We start from the raw sequence: 17,653 nt of genomic DNA on the forward strand, positions 1-17,653 counted from the left end.
AACCCACATGTCTCCTACCTTACCCCAAGGAGGATTCCAATGGGGAATAGAGAATAGCTTTGGCCTCGATAAACTGGGTTCAAATCCCAACTCTACCACATAAATACAAAACCTATCAGGCCTCCAGCAACCATCATTTTACAGGAACAGTTATTCAGTTAAGCCATTGCTAGGGATGACACCTACATGAGGGTACCAGGAGTCATATCCTTGAGTCATTCCCTGAGTCCCAGTATCCCTTGACAGACACACCTAAGCCAACAAACCTAGCCGGGGACTTAGGAAACTAAAACCCAAATGTCCCAAGGCCCAGTTCATCTCATCTGCTTCCCCAGGCCCTATCTACCCACCAGCCCTTTATCCTTTACTTTTCTTAGAGTAATTTGGAACAACAATGTGTGTTGGAAGCTGAAGAGATGGCTTAGCAGGTGAAAGCACTTATTGATTTTGCACAGGACCCTGTTTGGTTCCCAGCACCAATACAGCTCACAACTGTCTACCACTTCAGTTCCAGGGGGTCTGGTACCACCTTCTGGCCTCTGCAGGCACAAGACATCCACATGGTGCACACACATATGTGCAGGCAAAACATATGTACATAAGATAAATCTTTTTTTAAAAAAATTGGAATGTCATAAAAATAACACTGGCATAAGATCGCATCAGGACTTGTTCTCACAGAATAAAAAGTCATGGAATAAAACTTGCTTTCAGTGAAGACGTGAACACACAATCTTACTGAAATATGGGCAGTATGCCTTCTGCATTTATGTTGTAATCCGCTCTACCCCAAGTTTGGGGGCCAAAATGTCACTGACCATTCTGCCCCACGCTTGGGGTCAAAAATGTCGCAGACCGCTCTATCAATGTTGGAACCCGCACTGCCAAAGCCTTGGGGGCTAAATTGTTAGAGCCTGCACTGCCAAAGGCTGCTCCAGTCCGCAGGTTGGGGTTCAGCAAGAGAGAGAGTGAGGACAGACTCAAAGAATGGAGACCAGACAGAATGTGATTCAATCCTGTTTATTCTTCAGTCTCTCTTCTTCTCTCCAAGTCCCTAGTTCCTAGTACCAAGTCTCAAGTCCTAATCCTAGTTCCAGTTGCTAATCTCTTTCCCAGTTCCAAGTTCTCTTCCAAGTGCCTGTCTCGAGTACAAGTGTCTAATGTCTAATCCAAGTGTCTGTCTTCTGTCTGGCTCTCACCTTTTATATGTCTTACTTCTAAGTCATGCCCTTAAGTCATTCCCTTAAGTCTTATCTCTAAATCACACCTTTAAGTCACACCCTTAAGTCACATACCTTTAAGTCTCACAAACCCAAGGGAAGATCCTGGGTATCTAAACCAAGATGTTATCAGAGTGTGCTCAGCTGTTGTAGGCTGTTGTAAACAAGTCTCTTGTCAGGGTATATGGCTCAAGATGGCTGCAAGGATGATAGTTGCCTTCTGTTGGCTCCCCACACACTTACATGCTACCCAGGACCCCCCTGGAGAGGGGACCCCCATTGAGAATGTATGGAAACTTGGAACGGACTGTTTTTCATCCAAAGAGAGGATTTAGCATCAGAAAAGAACGAGCTGCATTTATTAGCAAGTCCAAGCACTACTTCCTGCTGTTCATAGAACAGGCCCAGAGAACAAGGTGAAGCCTGATACCAAAAGGTGACACATGCCTGTGATTCCAGTATTCAGGAATCTGAGACAGGATGATTGTGAGTTTAAGGCCAGCTTGGGCTATAAATGAGATCCTGGAGAGGGGGTGAGGGAGAGAGAAGGAGGGAGGGAAGGAAGGAGAGAGAGAGAGAGAGAGAGAGAGAGAGAGAGAGAGAGAGAGAGAGAGAGGAAGGAGGGAGGGAGGGAGGGAGGGAGGGAGAGAAGGATGGGTTGGTATAAGATCCATCTTATTGGGCAATACAAATGATTTTAAATCATCCATTAGGGTCATATGTGCCTCTGTTGGGACCCTCTGGAACATCCTAGCTTGTGTAGAGAAAGGGAGGAAGGCTTTGGAAGGTTGAATATGGGTCAACTAAAGTGTATCTGGTTGATCAAAGATTAAAATGGCTGACTAGCAATGGCCCCAGCTTCATACACGTATTCACCCAATAAGCCAAAAGGTAGGGGATACCGGGCTGATTCAATGTCCTGGTGATGTTATTAATGGCTACAGGCATCATCAGACCCTATGGCTTGTGCTGAGACCTCTCTGTCACTGAAGTCACAGGCTGGTGTGGGTGCCAGAGACTCTCTTCTCTTTCTCTCTTCTCTTGCCTTCCCTCCCCCCTCAGCTGGCCAGCCACTGGTCTCCATCCTTCTGTTTCCCAATCCAGGCATTTCCTTAGAAACAGACTATGCTGAATTCTGAGGATTGCTCATTCCCTCCACAGTCCCTAGGAACCTGCTAGCTTTACTGCCCCAAGTCTTTGCCTTCAAGAACTCACTGACAAAATCTGAGACATCACCTCTCTGTCCTCCCCACACCAGTGGCCCTAGGAAACAGCACACACTCCCTGTTCTACAGTCCAGAAGGCCTGTGATTTCAGCACAGGCAGATGTCTCTGATCCTGGGGTACAGCTGCACTAAAGTCACCTGTCAGCCGTCCCTGACAGTAGGTAAGTTAGAAGTGCTGGAGAGAAGAGCATGTGGCTTTTAGGGGGAGAACAGGAAAGAGATTCAGGGTAAGATGAGTCTCCTGGGCTTGAAGGATGTTCATGTCATCCTGTTCATGTCAGTAGGGGGTCTTAGTCACAAGCAACAGAAAACAGGCCTGGCTAAAACAAGTAGGAAAGATTTCTCTGGTGATGGGGCAGTCCATAGAGCCTCCAATCAGTTGGGATGAAGGAGATGTTGGGGCCTGGCACCGCAGCTAAATTTCTACCACAGAACATGAATTGTGAAGCATTGCACCTATGGCTTCAAGAATTCAGGTGTACATGTCACCACACCTGCCCTAAGAATGAGTTCTTCACTGCTTCTGGGTACCACTGGCCCACATGGTCCACATTGGTGAGTCCAATGGATTGCAACCAAGGTCACAAACTAACCAAAAGGGACTGGGACCCATCAAACTCCCAAAAATGAAACCAGATCCCTTCTGGGTAGGGAAAGCACTAGAAAAGCGTGCAGCCTTCTGAATCAGGCTGTAAAATTCATGGTTTTTCCCAGTCGCCTCTGCATAGGCAGGACAAACATTACTTTGTCTACTAGCAGACTTGTGGCTTCCAAAGTTATTTTGTCTGTGACAGCAGACAAACTCACATAACAAGACAGAAGGGTGAATACACACTTCCTTTGTCACGGATGGAGCTCTGTGCCTAAATCCGCTTAATTTCTGTTGATCAACATGTTCTCCGACCTAAGAGAAATATGAACGGGGCTGGAGTGGTTAAGAGCTCAGTGGTTAAGAGCACTGACTGCTCTTCCAGAGGTCTTGAGTTCAATTCCCAGCAACCACATGGTGGCTCACAACCATCTGTAATTCGATCTGATGCCCTATGTGCTCATATACATAAAATAAATCTTTTTTAAAACAGACTTAATTCATTTCTTTTTCTTGTATAAAAACCTTATGTGGTAGCCACTGCTGGAGCCTGGGTTCTCTGAACAGAGACTCTGGGGTGGGTTTCCACAAGATGATCAGTGAATTCCTGATAGGGAAACTTGATGAACAGTCTCTTTCTAGAGGTCGGGGTCAGGTAGCTGTAGGTCTTGGAGATGGCGTCAAAGGTGGCCTTGGCAAAGTTGCCCAGGGTGGCAGTGCAGCCTCTGGCTGAAGTGTAGTTGTCATCTATACCGGCCATCATCAGTAGCTTCTTGAGTACAGGAGCAGAGACAATGCCAGTGTCTCTGGGGGCAGGGATGAGATGCACCAGCACGAAGCCACAGAGGCCTGTCACCTTGCATGGAACAGTGTGGGGCCAATCTTGTTCTCCTAGTAGCCTCTCCAAACAGGGATGATGGGAAGCTTGGCCAAAATGATGGCCCCTCGGATGGCAGTGGCAACCTCCTTGGAGACTTAACTCCAAGACCAATGTGACCATTGTAGTCCCCAATAGCAACGAAAGCCTTGAACCTGGTCCGCTGGCCAGCCCGAGTCTGCTTTTTTACTGGCGTGATTTTCAGAACCCCATCCTCAGGGATGCACCCAGGAAAAAGTCAATAATCTCAGACTCCTTAATGGGCAGGGAGAACAGGTAGATCTCCAAGGGCATGATCTTCATGTCCTTAACCAGGCGGCCCAGCTTGGTGACAGGATCCACTTCTTGTCTTCAGCTTTACTTTCACGAGCCCCGCCTCCTCGACCACGGCCAAGGCCTGGACCATGACCGCGGCTCCTAAGACCGCTTCCGACTCCTCCACGGAAGCCACCGCGGTCTCCTAATCCAGGGTCCCTCGGGTCTTCCCCGGAACTCCCGCTGCACAGGCGTCATCTGCCATTTGGTGTGTTCCCGAAGAAGAAGAAGCCATAAAATAAATCTTTAAAAAAAAAAAAAAGTTTTTTTTTAAAGAAGAAAAACATGAGCATAGAATTTCTCATTTCTTTCTTTTTTAAATAAAAAATTCACTTATTTTTACTTTATATGTATGAATGTTTTACCTACATGCATATATGTGTACCATACGCATGCCTGGTGCCCATGGAGGCCAGAAGAGGTGTTAGATCCCCTAGCACTAGAGTTATGGATGCTTGTAAGCCAATGTGTGGGTGCTGAGAACTGAACCTCTGTCCTCTTCAAGATCAACAAGTGCCCTTAACCAACGAGCCACCTTTCCAGTCTCTCATTTCTTTCTTACAACCCAGCTCACATTTTTTTTTACATTGAGTCTTCCAGTTAGAATACAAGTCTACACAATTCCCTTCTAGACTTAACTAAATCTCTGTTACAGTTCTCTGCTGTTTCATGTGTAGGTTTAAACCCCTGAGGTTGGGTCAGCAAGATGGCTCATGGCTCAGAGGGTGAGATAACCTTTGGCCAAGCCTGGGGACCTGAGTTGGATCCCCAGGGCCCACACGTTGCTCTCTGACTTCTGCACACTGTGGCGTATGCATACATATGCACTCGTGTTAAAGTGAAAGTTGTATTTAACTGAAAAAGACTACAGATTTTTTTACATTTTAGTTTATGTAACTTAAGGGTGGGCAGGTTAGATCCCACATGTACACACAATCTGATTTTGTATGAATGTTGCATTACATGTTAATTGAGTTGTATAAAAGAAAATAAAAAAAAAACAAAAACAAAAACAAAGGACAACATGCAACACAGACAGTATATGACACCAAAAGCCAAAAGATTGGCTACCTATCTCTTTACACAAACTATAAAGCCAAGACCTATAAAGATTTTGTTTGTGGGATTATTATATGGTTGGGACTATAATTTTTCTCTGTCTCCACTTTCCCCTTCTTCCTTTTAGTTAAGAACTACCTCTGAACATTGACAGGACACATGGCTACAGTTTCAGTCTCCCTTGCAATTATGTGGGGCCAGATACCTAAACTTTGGCTCAACTCATGTGAAAAAAAAAGTTACATATAGAACTTATGCTTCACATCCTTAAAAGAAAGCTGTCGGAGCCCCCACACTCTCTGTATCTTCTTTTTTTTGGGGGGGGGGGGTGTTGAGACAGGGTTTCTCCGTGTAGTCTTGGCTGTCCTGGAACTCACTCTGTAGACCAGGCTGGCCTTGAACTCAGAAATCTACCTGCCTCTGCCTCCCAAGTCCTGGGATTAAAGGCGTGCACCACCACTGCCCGGCTCTGTATCTTCTTCCTACAAATGTGGGGGAAAGTCCTGTGAAGCCAGGATGGACTCTGTAATGATGACAATAGCTGGAGGGAACCACAGATAGAAAAAAAAATCTTTGGGCAATGATATAGACAGGGCCATTTGTCTACCTAGAACCACTTGAGCGTTGAGGTGTGTGTGTGTGTGTGTGTGTGTGTGTGTGTGTGTGTGTAATATTTCCTTCTGTATGAGCCACTGTTTTAGGTGGTCTTTTTGTTTTCTGGCTGGCTGACAGGTAGACAGGTTGACAAGTGGTTGGCCATTAGACAACAAAAATAAGAACTCCGGTACCCTAAAGTCCCCTGTACCCAGAGGTCTTGTGTTCCCCAGGGTCCTCTGTCCCTTTATCTCTATGTTTGTATGCCAATTCTTCCCTTCTCTATGTAAGCTCTCTATGTGTACAGAGAACATGACTTCACAACCGTATCCCTAAAACCCTAATTAAGAGAAGCACTTCTCCTTGTAGCTCCGATTCAGAAGCCACAGAGAAGGGGCCTGGGGAGACGTCTCAGCAGTTAAGAGCACTGGTTGCTCTCCCAGAGGACCTGAGTTCAATTCCTAGCACTCACATGGTGACTCACACACTCTGTAACTCTAGTTCAAGGGGATCCAGTGCCCTCTTCATCCTCAAGGGCACTAGATATGCACGTGTTGCACAGACATTCCTGCAGACAAAGCACTGACAGACATTAAATAAATGAAAATAAAATTTAAAAGCTTTTTAAAAATCACAGGCATCTGTGTGGATGATTCTGGGTCACATGATCACCTAGATGAGAATCTCCCAAGGTGAAGAAGGGGAAGATTTTTGCCATTCAGAAGACATGTGGCAATCGCTGGCTATATTCTAAGATGAGGTGACAATCTGGGGTATATACTCTGGGCATTTGGTGGGTAGAGGACAGGCATTTTGACAAATGTCTCTCAAAGGTGCTCAAGACAGCCCTGTACAAGAAAGAGCTAGCTAACCAGGGCCTCAGAGTGTCCAGACTGGACACCCTGTTTTAGACCAATCCTATTAACTCTGCAGGAGCAACATGGAATGTGGCTGCTTGCCATCACCTTGTCTAAGCTACCATTGCCCTACTTAGGTGGTGTTGGTATTCCAAATGGTGTCCAGTTATTCCTCTGGTCCTACAGTCCCTCCACACAGCTGCCCAAGTAAGGGCACATCCCTGTCCTCAACTCTATAGTACGCTTGCCCTTTCACTCGGAGAAAAGGGCATCTTGGCATTCCCCTGCCAGGCTCTGGCTAACTTGGGGCCTCATTTTTTCTCAGCCTCATGTCTGTCCTCTCTTTACTGTTTTTCAAATTTTATTTATTTAATGTGTTTTCTTGTATACTATGCTCTGTATACCGTATGCATTCCTGACCTGTTGTCATGGAGGCCAGAAGAAGATGTTGGATCCCCTGCAGCTAGAGTTACAGACAGCTGTGAGCTGCATGTGGGTGCTGAGAATCAAACCCAGATCCTCTGGAAGAGCAGCCAGAGAGAGCTCTTAACCTCTGAGACATCCCTCCAGCCCTCCTCCTCCTCCTCCTCCTCCTTTTCCTCTTCCTTCTTTTTCTCTTAAGAAAGATTTATTTTTTATTTTATCTCTATGAGTATTTGCCTACATATGTGTATGTGTACCATTTGCATGCCTGGTGCTAGCAGAAGCCAGAAGAGGGTGTCTGATCCTCTGGAACTGCAGTTACCAAAGGCTGTGAGCAGCCACGTGCATGCTGGGACCTGAACTCAAGTCTTCTGCAAGAGAAGCCAGCATTCCATCCCTCCTCACTTTTAAAAAACTTGTGTGTATATGTGTGTCTGTGTGCCATGGGTGTGCAGGTGCCCATGGAGGCCAAAAGAGGGCATCAGATCCCCTGAGGCAAGTGGCACAGATAACTATTATGTGAGTCCTGGGAACCAAGCCCAGGCCCTCTGAAGAAGCAGCAATCCTTCTTAGCTGCTGCGGAACCATCTCTCCAGTCCCCTCCTTTTGCTATTCTTTCTTTTTTTAGCATTGCTATTCTTAGAACATGCCAAGCATGCTCCTGCCTCCAAGCCTCAGCACTGGCAGCTTTTCTTCTTCATTCGGGGTCATGTCCTCACTCTCTCAGGTCTATGTCCAGGCGACACCTTGTCATCAAGGCTTTCCTTTATGGATGGTGTCACCTCATCTAAAGCCACCACTCTCTTCTCCTGTATTCTCCCTGGTATTTATCACCACCTGATTGACTACACATTTATTCTGTTATTTGTTTTTGTCTTTTGATTCTTAAGACAGGGTCTTACCTTGTATGCCAATCTGGACTTGAGTTTGCTACGTAGGCTGACCTTGAACTCTCAATCCTCCTGCCTCAGTTTCCCAAACGATGAGATTACGGGCGTGTGCCAGCACTCTGAATCAGACTTTTTTGTCCATCTACCACCCATCACTCAGTAACATACATGTAGCTTCCATGAATTCAGGCAGTGATGTTTTTGCTTGTTTGTATTCTAAGCTCTATGATAGTGTCTGATACAGAGCAGAGGCTTAAGAACTCTTTGTTAGCTAGGTGATAGTGGGATATGCTTTTCATTTCATCACTTTGGAGGCAGAGGTGGTCGGATCTCTGAGTTCAAGGCCAGCCTGGTCTACAGAGTGAGTTCCAGGGCTACATAGAGAAACACTGTCCCCCCCCCCCAAAAAAAAAACCTAAATAAATAGATAAACAAACAAACAAAAAACAGAAAGGGAGGAAGAGGAGAGAGAGAGAGAGAGAGAGAGAGAGAGAGAGAGAGAGAGAAAAGAAATTTTTATTGAATGAATGCATTGCTGTGACCATGGGATGAAACTGTTCTAGAAGAATCACATGGATGGAACAGGTAGGTTCTCCAGAGCAGATGGGAATCATGGTGTTCAGACAGGGCTGCTGGGAGAGCTTGTGAGAGCCGGGGCTCACCCAGGCTGTGTATTCTGGTGTTTTCACTCTCACACACTGTTCCCCTGCTCCTCACACCACCCTAGGATAGACACTGTCCTTCCCATTTGACAGTTGACAAACTAAGGCACAGAGAGACCAGGGCTTGCATGTCACCTCCAAAAGGATTTAGGGCAAATCTCCCATCTTTGGGCTCTATTGCCGTGTCTCTTCCACAGGCATTCATTTCCAATGCTCACCCATCCTTAAAGCCCCAGGCCCTGAACTTCACCCTCAACTTCCCCAAATCCCCCCACAAGGAGTCAACTGTGAAAGAGAGCCCAGTCCCACCCTCTCTGGCCGGCTCTGGCTTTGCAGCAGACAACAGGCACTTGGCTGCTGGAAGGAAGGGTTAACAAGGAGTGTTTGTAGCAGTTGCTGTCTCCAAGGAGAGGAAGGAAAGCAGAGCAGCAGGCCACAGCCTGCATGCTTGTCTTCCGGGCTCCCTGGACGGTGAGAGTGGTGGGTCCGGAGGCAGTAGATGACCTATCCAGCCCTGGAAAGAGAGGAGGGCCCTCAACTTCCACCAGTCCCAGAAGCGCTGAACTCTGAATGGACTAGGCAGCTGAGAGTGAGGTTGCTGCAAGCTACCAAAGAAAAATTCAGGCAGGGACTGAGGAATGTGGGCAGTGGGGGCTGGGCCTGGCCCAGAGGCTGAAGCCCGAAGCAAGCTGCAAAGTCAGAAATCCTGGGCTCTCAGAGGATAGAGGGGGGGACCCACTGAATCAAGGAAAATTGGGCCAGGGCCTTGATCTAGCAGGTAGCAGAAGAGACGACATTGGGGGGACAGGTGTTTCCTACTTCCTCCCGTACTTGAGTTCCAGTCATGTCTCAGCATGTGGGAACTAGGAGGAGACCCAGGACACCAGGGCCTCCTGTGCGCAGCATCCGGCCCTTCAAGTCCAGCGAGCGGTACCTGGAGGCCATGAAGGAAGACCTGGCTGAATGGCTTCGGGATCTGTACGGGCTGGACATTGATGCAGCCAACTTCCTGCGGGTGCTGGAGACTGGCCTGGTGTTGTGCCGGCATGCCAACACCGTCACAGAGGCTGCTCTGGCCTTCCTGGCTGAGGCACCTGAGCGAGCTCAAAAGATTCCCATGCCCCAGGCTGGGGTTTTCTGCAATGGGGCTGCGCAGCCGGGTACCTTCCAGGCCAGGGACAACATCTCCAACTTCATCCAGTGGTGTCGCAAGGAGATGGGGATCCAAGGTAATACAACCGTCTCCGACCTTTATATCATAGGGGCGCGCATCACTTGGAAGCTTAAGCTAAGTTAGACGTGGGGGTCAGGAGTTGAGGTATTCTAGATTTCCCATGTGGTAGCTTCTCTTTTAGCGCATCAGTTTCCCCATCTCACAATCTTAAATCCTTAGTAAACACACACTGATGACCAATAGATATTCACCAACGATTAAATCCACAAAGATATATGCATTGCCTCTTCTGTTTCCAGTGCATGCTGGGTACCTAGAACTGAGGAGAATAGGACCCAAATGCTTAGGAATGCATGGTCTAGGAAGGCAGACAGATAAATAGACTCAGACATTACTGCCTAGGGTGACGTGTGCTTCAAAGGCATGAATATGATATGGGATTCAGAATGAGAATGGTCAGCCTGGTGACACAGTAGCGGGCGCCAGCAAGGGCAACAAGAGGGAGGAGATTTGGGCTAATGTGAGAAGTTTGGGAGAAGGGGTTAACTAGTCAGGGAGCAGCCGCAAAGCACAAGGTAGGTGGATAACTGGGAGAAGCAGGGCAGCGAGAAGGAAGAACTGAAACAGTGGTTCTCGACCTTCCTAATGTTGAGACCCTTTAAAACAGATCCTCATCTTGTGGTGACCCCCCCCACCATCACCACAAAACTATTTTCATTGCTACTTCATAACTGTAAGTTTGCTGTTGTTATACATTGTAATGTAAATATCCGATATGCAAGATATCTGATATGTGACCCTCATGGGTCTCCACTCATGGGTGGAGGACCACTTGACTAAAAGGATGGGAGGGAAGCTCAAGGGGAGAGGTCTATAGGGAGGGGCACAGGCCTGCAGGGACTTGAAGGGCTCAGAGAGCAACAGGTTTTGGCCTTGAACCCAGGAATGGGATTAGGTGTGGCTACACAACTCTCCGGGCCAAAAGTAACTGGGAGGAGACAGGTCAGGTTTGGACTCTGGGCTGATGGAAGGAAGGGAGGGGCTGGATCAAAGGTTAATCAATGCTAAGGATGTAGTTTATATACATCCTTGACCTTGGGTTTCATTCCCAGGACCAGCCCCTAAACAACTACTGCTTTCTCTTAAGATAGACTACACCTCTATTTTTTCAGATGAACACTGGGGCTCTGGGTCTAGCTTGAAGGTCACATAGCCACGGGAGATTCCTAGACTGAGCCTTATAGGGTGGGGTGCCCAAAGTCAAGTTAGCCTGCTTAATCTAGAGCTGAGTTTCGAGAGTCCGGACGATGGGTGAGAAGAAACTGCTTCCTGCTCCTGGGATCTTCTCATTGGCTAAGTGGATCGCAGGAGAACCGGACAGGGAGAGCTCTCCTTCTGCCCCTAGGATCAGCCAGACTTCAAATAGTCACCATCTTCTGCAGTTAGCCTAGCTGCTTTGTGTGGACCCCTTCTAAGAGCTTCCTCAACCTGAGATGCTGAGACCCGTGCCACCCTCCTGTGCCCACTACTCCTGCCTTGGGATGGGTTCCAGCGGGGTACTCAAACCACCTGTGTCCCCTTCTCTTCTTTGTCCCGCACCAGAGGTGCTGATGTTCGAGACAGAGGACCTGGTGCTACGCAAGAACGTGAAGAGCGTGGTATTGTGTCTGCTGGAGCTGGGTCGCCGCGCTTGGCGCTTCGGTGTGGCGGCTCCCGCCCTGGTGCATCTAGAAGAGGAAATTGATGAGGAGCTTCGGCGCGACCTGGCCCTGCCATCGCCGGACCCGCCACTGCCCGTACCCCCTGCCCGCAGGCCTTGCCACTTCCACAACCTGGACCAGATGGTGAGGTGCTCAGCTACGCCCTCAGGCCGAGCATGTGCCCTGCCTTCCTCTTTCCCAGTCCCCACTACCCTGCTCCACTCTGAGCCCCACCCACACGTGTCAGCGGCTATTGCTGCTTACCGCCTTTGCAACGGAGGCGGGCACTGCACCTCTCATTTGGTCCTGAGAACTGGGCGCCAAGAACATGATATCTTCGTTACCAGTCAACACCCACTGTGTGGCTTTGGGCAAATCATTTAACCTTTCTGATCTTCCCTTCAGCATGTAGTGTAAGGAGACACAATACCTACTTTCTGGGGCTGCTGTTGGGACTTAAGTAACCCAACATAAAGTGCATGGGACAAAGAGTGGGATCCCGCCATAGGGGAGCTACTTCCTGAGGCTAGCCCTATTCCTGTCACTGAGGAAAATGGAGCTCCCGGAGGGTTCTACCTTTTTTCTTTCATTTTTCTTCCCCTCGTTTCCCCATTTCCTCTCTTCTACTTTGCCCTTCTCTTTCCCTCGCTTTGCTGTGTGGCCAAGTGTGGTCTCAAACTCACGAGCCCAAGCAATTCTTCAGGATGGTTCCTTAGCCTGTGGTGGATGCTCCACGCTGTAGCACAGCCCACTGTATCCCACCATCAGCAGGGGAAGTGGACCACAGGGGGCTGTCTCAGGTGTTTTTAAAAGGCTTCCCCTTTCCTATTTGCCTCCCAGCTCCCATCCCTGACCTCAGCACCAGCCTGGTGGCACATAGGCACCCCACTTAACTTGACCCCGTATGTGAATGGACTTGGGTATTCAGGCGGAGAAGAGGGCCAAGCCTCTGTTGCCACCGCCCACAGGTGCAGAGCCTCGTGAGCCATTGCACATGCCCAGTGCAATTCTCCATGGTCAAGATATCTGAGGGGAAGTACAGAGTGGGGGACTCCAACACGCTCATCTTCATCCGGGTAAGTCTGACATAGGTGGCAGGACATCTCGGGTCAGCGAAATGGGGTTTCTTTCTGTAGAACTTCGACTAAGCCTGAGGGCGAAGTCAGCCATCATACACCCCAAGTCACCAGGCCTTGAGGTGTTTCCTTACCTTGAAAATTTCCAGAAGTTTCCAGCCAAAGTTGACAAGCTCATCCCATCCTCTCCTTGGTGCAGCCGGCACCACCATCCTTCACCACCTCCATCAGAGCTGAGTCCACAGATTGCCCCCAGGCAGAAATAGGGTATATAAAAAAAGGTCCCCTCACTTTCCCACTCCGCAGGATAGGTCAGAGTGAGGGATCCAAGAAACTTTTGTGTTCCGTGTGCAGCCCCAGCCTTGTGGATCCCAACGTATACCACTTAGACTCTGGAGAGTCTGTAGAGCATTGCAGGCCTGGCGTGGGCTTCTCGCTAGCCTTTCCCTGTGTCTGGCTTCACCCCCTGGAGATGCTCTGTGCGGAGGAATGTGGACAGCAGTTGGGCACAGAGCACACCTGGGAGCAGAGCCAACAATCTGAGAACCCCCTCAGATCCCAAGACGATAAACAGTCTTGTGATGTGTGCATGGGCCAGGGATTGTGGCCCCATTTTTGAACGTGGAAATTAAAGTTTGAAAAGTCTGCAGGACCTGTTTCATCACAGAGTGGAGCAGGGCTCCCACTGTCTGTGGCACACATCACAGGGGCATGATGGTCCCATACCAATTGCAAGCAGAGACATGTGTGAAGCCCCGTATAGCAATGAGAGTGTTCTGGGACCTGGCTAGCAATCCAAATGCCTATGTGATTCCCTTGTCCAGTTGTGGCTGTGCAACTTTCTGTTCAGCACTTTGGCCCCATCAGACAAGTGATGTCTGATGCCAGTCATGGGTAAAGCTAAAAAACAAAATATTCTGTCTCCCAATCACACACGTGTGTAAGGGGGTATAATGGAAATAGGGGAAGCCCTCCACTAAGCTCTCAACCTCACCTTTGCCCCCTCAGATTCTCCGGAGCCATGTGATGGTTCGTGTTGGGGGTGGCTGGGACACGCTGGGCCATTATCTGGATAAACATGACCCCTGCCGGTGCACATCCCTCTGTGAGTTCCCCAGAAGTTTTTCCCTATGGGGCTGGTTAGAGAGATATAGACATAGCTCCTAGTTGAGAGACCACTTGTGGAACGGCAAATAGGCCTGATCTCCAGGGGCTCCGTTGTACAGGGATCTGTGGATGGGAACTGAGGGGCAGTCATGGCTCAATAATAAGAGTAACCACAAGGTGGCGCGCAAGGCACGCAGAAACAACATTTGCCAAATTACATCTCAGTGGAGCTCAGATTTGGCCTTGGAGTCCACACAAGGGAGCCTGAAGATTTTCAGTCCTTCTCTAATCTTCATCAGTACCTCAAGTCACTCTGAAGAAGCATACAATTTGAATAAAAGTTGCAGATTGGCAGTGCCACATAAGCTTTCAGTAAATCCTGCTGTTGGGCTCTCTAACCAGACGGTGTTCCCTGAGTCCCTTTGTAGAAACTGGTACTGCCGCTGTAGGGAGAATAAGGAGAATTTGACAGGGTAGAACAATGCGTTTCATAAACAGTAATTGAACTCTTCTTTCTTCTGCTTTCTCTGGGGCCCATTGTGGTAGCCCATAAACCAGGCAGCTTCCTGAAACCCCCAGGACCACCGGTGCAGCATGAAGTGAAGGTGCAGGCTGGGCCCTCACAGCCACAGCCTACAATGACCATCAGCCGCTCACAGAGCCCGCTGCCTCCAGTGGACTGGAAGACATACACTTCTTCCAGCAGAAAACTGAGGCCTCCCACCCACTCTTCTCCTGGACCCCGTAGTGAATCCCCAGTGAAGGCCAGAACCTTCAGAGAAATGGCTCCACTTCTAAGGTTCAAGAGAGGGACATGGAAGTGTCCCCCCATAAGTCTATTCTCGGTGGCTCATCCCCCAAGATAAAGGGAACAATGTTTTATCCCAACAAAAAAAAAATCACACAAGCCAGATATGATGGCATATGCCTAGAGTCCTAGCATTCAGGCAGCCAAGGCAGGCGATTGTGAATTTGGGCCCTTCCCAGGCCACTTCAGGAGGCCATATCACAAAAAATAATACATAGCCCAGAGGGACAATGTCCCCCTAGTATACACAAAGACCTGAACTCTATACTCCAGAGCTGTAAAACAGACAAGGCTTCAGATGTTTGCAATCAAAACAGCACCCAGGACTTAAGGATCACCTAGTTGCACCAAATGCCTACCCATCTTGTAGACAAGGGGGCTGAGGCCATATTCAGTGTTCTTCCATTTCATGATAAAGCTAAGACTGAGACCTGCCCCAAGTATGTGTAGCTTCTGATTATCAGTCTTCTGGTCTAGAATTTTGCCTTGAATGGTCCGAAGTCCCTTTCTATCTGCTGAGTGGGAACAAGGATGCCCAGGCTGCTAGAATGGCTACATAGGGGCCCCTGGTCTGCCCCAGGGAAGAACACTGGTTCCCTAAGCCCCACATAGTGTTCCCATGGGAAATGCCTCTGACTGTCCTGAGCCCCTTTCAAGCCCGTTTCTCTCCTTTTCAGGCCCCAAGAGAAACCAATGACTCCATCTCAGAGGATGTCATCACCTGGTCCCCAATTCTCATCTACTTGTAGGGGACCAGACCTACAGAGTACCCTGTCAGAGAAGAGAGTGAACAGATGCCCAGGTGAACTGCTCAGAGGAAGGACTCCCACATCTTGGGTTCACAAGGAAGCAGACAGTCGAGGAACACACACCAAGGCTCCTACACCTCAGAGGCTCCAAATCCCTGAGGCCACCAGTAAAAGGACATCAGCAAGAGGACCATCTCCCCCACCTCGTTCCTCCAGCTTAGCCAATCCTCACACTCTCTGGCTCCAGCACCAGGGTGCCTCCTCACAGCTCAGTGAGCCCATGTCTGTTCAGTCTTCATCCCCGGGCAAAGGGCTCACCAAGATCCCTATCCGGCTGTCCCCTGCCCAAGCCCCAACTCCAGGAAGAAGCTCTTTGGGTACTGAAGGTGGAGGTTCCATGGAGACAGGCTCCATCTCATCAAGGGCTCTCACAGGGAACCTGGAGAGATCCACACATGGGCATCACTCCGTGGAAGCAAGTGGGGACCACCAGACAGACATAAAGATTACTTCAGAGACTGAGGATCCCAGGAGCTTGGGTACACAGAAGTGGCAAGAGAGGTACACCTCTCTGCCCCTGGGCAGGACCGGAGAGCAAGCCCTCTATGAAAACCTTAAAGAGAAGGCTGCGGTCAACATGAAACTGCTGGAGGTGGGGGCTGCCTGTACTCAGGGTACAAAATCTCAAGCCATCCCTCGGAGTGGGGTCTATGTTCCCAGTCTGGGTGGGAGGTGGCCTGAGCCTGGGGGTCCTTATGATAAAGTCATCCAGGAACTGGTTCAGGGTCCTCCACCTCTCCTTAAAGTAGATCTGAAAGCCTGGGAGGTAGGATCTGGACGCCCCCTTAGACCAACTGTGGATCCAGGAAGCCCCAAAGAGAGGCTAGGTTCCAGAGAGATGGGGACAAGAATAAATGCAAGCCCAAGTGTTGAGGGTACCATAGTGAGAACCATGTCGCCTGCAAGAGGGCGGGACTGCTCAACCCCGCCTATGCCTGCCAATCTGGAGGCTCCCACACATTCATGCTCAGACCCCAGTTCTGACAAAGCCAAGGTATGTCTGGGCAAGGGCAAGAGAACTCTCCGGAAGCCCCAGAAGGTCCCATCCATTTACAAGCTGAAGCTGAGACCCAGAATCCGGCCCCGTAAAGACCATAGGCCTGAAAAGAGACCTTCCAGAATTCCCAAGCCACTGGTCTATCCCTGCCTGGGTCCATCTAGGACAGCCCCTGGAAGCAGGGTATTAAAAACTACATTGGGTGACAAGGGAGGGGGCACCTGCCAGGTGAATGGAGCAGGTAAAAAGAAGGAAGAGAAAAAGAAAGAAGCCACCATCTCATTGGAGAGCAGCATCCAGCCTTCAGAGAGCCGCGAGCCTCTGCAGCATGATGGAACCCCACTTCCACCTGAGGAAGAATCCTGGGTCTGAAGAGCCCTCAGATAGAGAAGGGCACAGCAAAACGTATGCAGTGCAGTGTGTGTGTGAGAAAGTACAGTCCCTCACTCAGCACAGTGTCTTTGCCAGGTATAGGCCTGAAGACCCCACCCGTTGCACGAAAGGGCAGCCCATACCTCCTATGGCAAGCCAGCATCAAACCAGGGGTGATTGCCCATCTTATCGTCGCCACCAAGAACAGCTCCTCAGTCTCTGGACATTTCCACAGCTGTAAGTTATTAAACACATGTGGGTCTGTCTTTGAGCCTCAGCTTTTTGGATCTTTTCCCTAAGACTGTAGAAGTGTAGAGCGGTGCAAATTCAAACCTCATCTTTGCTGGTGGCGACGGGGACAACGTGGGGTGAGCTGTCAGCAAGCCAGGCTTCCCCATCAGTTCCTGGTGCTCAGGACCTTGGACAGCGACGAAGGCATAGCCGCACAGGTTCCTGAAGGCTGGCCACCCTTGACGTGGACTTCAAAGATTTACCCCTGGTTCTGAGAACAGGGATGGCTCAGGATGACAGCGGGCTGGTTGATGGCATCCATCGCACTTCTGTGTCTAAAAAGCTATGGTTATGAGGCCCCAAATTTGACCCTGACTGGGAGGAAGATGTAGAAGGAGTTAGGACTGCGTCTTGTAGGCATCTGCAAAGGCAGGTGATGGTACCCTCTGCGTGGCTGCGATTAGCTGGGGGGTGGGGAGGGAGGGGGAAGGAATCACATCCAGAACCTTTTCCTTTGGTCTTTTGATTGGTCCTGAGCTTTTGAGTAGGGAGCACCACTCTTTCCACATAGCATGAACACACATGTGAGCGAATGTATACACACACACACACACACACACACACACACACACACACACACTGCTGGACTGCTGGGGCCCACTCCTCC

The 17,653-nt window shown here is 49.4% G+C and overlaps 1 protein-coding gene and 1 pseudogene across 1 annotated transcript; one reads left to right on the plus strand and one right to left on the minus strand.

Moving 5' to 3' along the window:
• Nucleotides 1-2,001: 2,001 nt before the first annotated feature.
• LOC117711140 (small ribosomal subunit protein uS5 pseudogene) lies at nt 2,002-4,432 on the minus strand (annotated as a pseudogene).
• A 4,180-nt stretch (nt 4,433-8,612) lies between these two features.
• On the plus strand, nt 8,613-17,026 carry Gas2l2 (growth arrest specific 2 like 2). Its single transcript, XM_034506594.2, has 6 exons — nt 8,613-9,941; nt 11,489-11,730; nt 12,555-12,662; nt 13,671-13,767; nt 14,316-14,568; nt 15,255-17,026. Exons 1-6 carry the CDS (start codon nt 9,557-9,559, stop codon nt 16,753-16,755), a joined length of 2,586 nt encoding a protein of 861 aa, XP_034362485.1. The 5' UTR covers nt 8,613-9,556; the 3' UTR covers nt 16,756-17,026.
• The last annotated feature ends 627 nt before the right edge of the window (nt 17,027-17,653 follow it).

This window comes from Arvicanthis niloticus, chromosome 6 (genome assembly GCF_011762505.2).
Source record: "Arvicanthis niloticus isolate mArvNil1 chromosome 6, mArvNil1.pat.X, whole genome shotgun sequence".
Taxonomy (NCBI): domain Eukaryota; kingdom Metazoa; phylum Chordata; class Mammalia; order Rodentia; family Muridae; genus Arvicanthis; species Arvicanthis niloticus.

Excerpts from the sequence above, each read along its gene's own strand:
- Gas2l2 (XM_034506594.2), top strand. The coding sequence starts at position 9,557 with ATGTCTCAGCATGTGGGAACTAGGAGGAGACCCAGGACACCAGGGCCT. Across the intron at positions 11,731-12,554 it reads TCCACAACCTGGACCAGATG|GTGCAGAGCCTCGTGAGCCA; the intron begins GTGAGGTGCTCA and ends CACCGCCCACAG. Across the intron at positions 12,663-13,670 it reads ACACGCTCATCTTCATCCGG|ATTCTCCGGAGCCATGTGAT; the intron begins GTAAGTCTGACA and ends TTGCCCCCTCAG.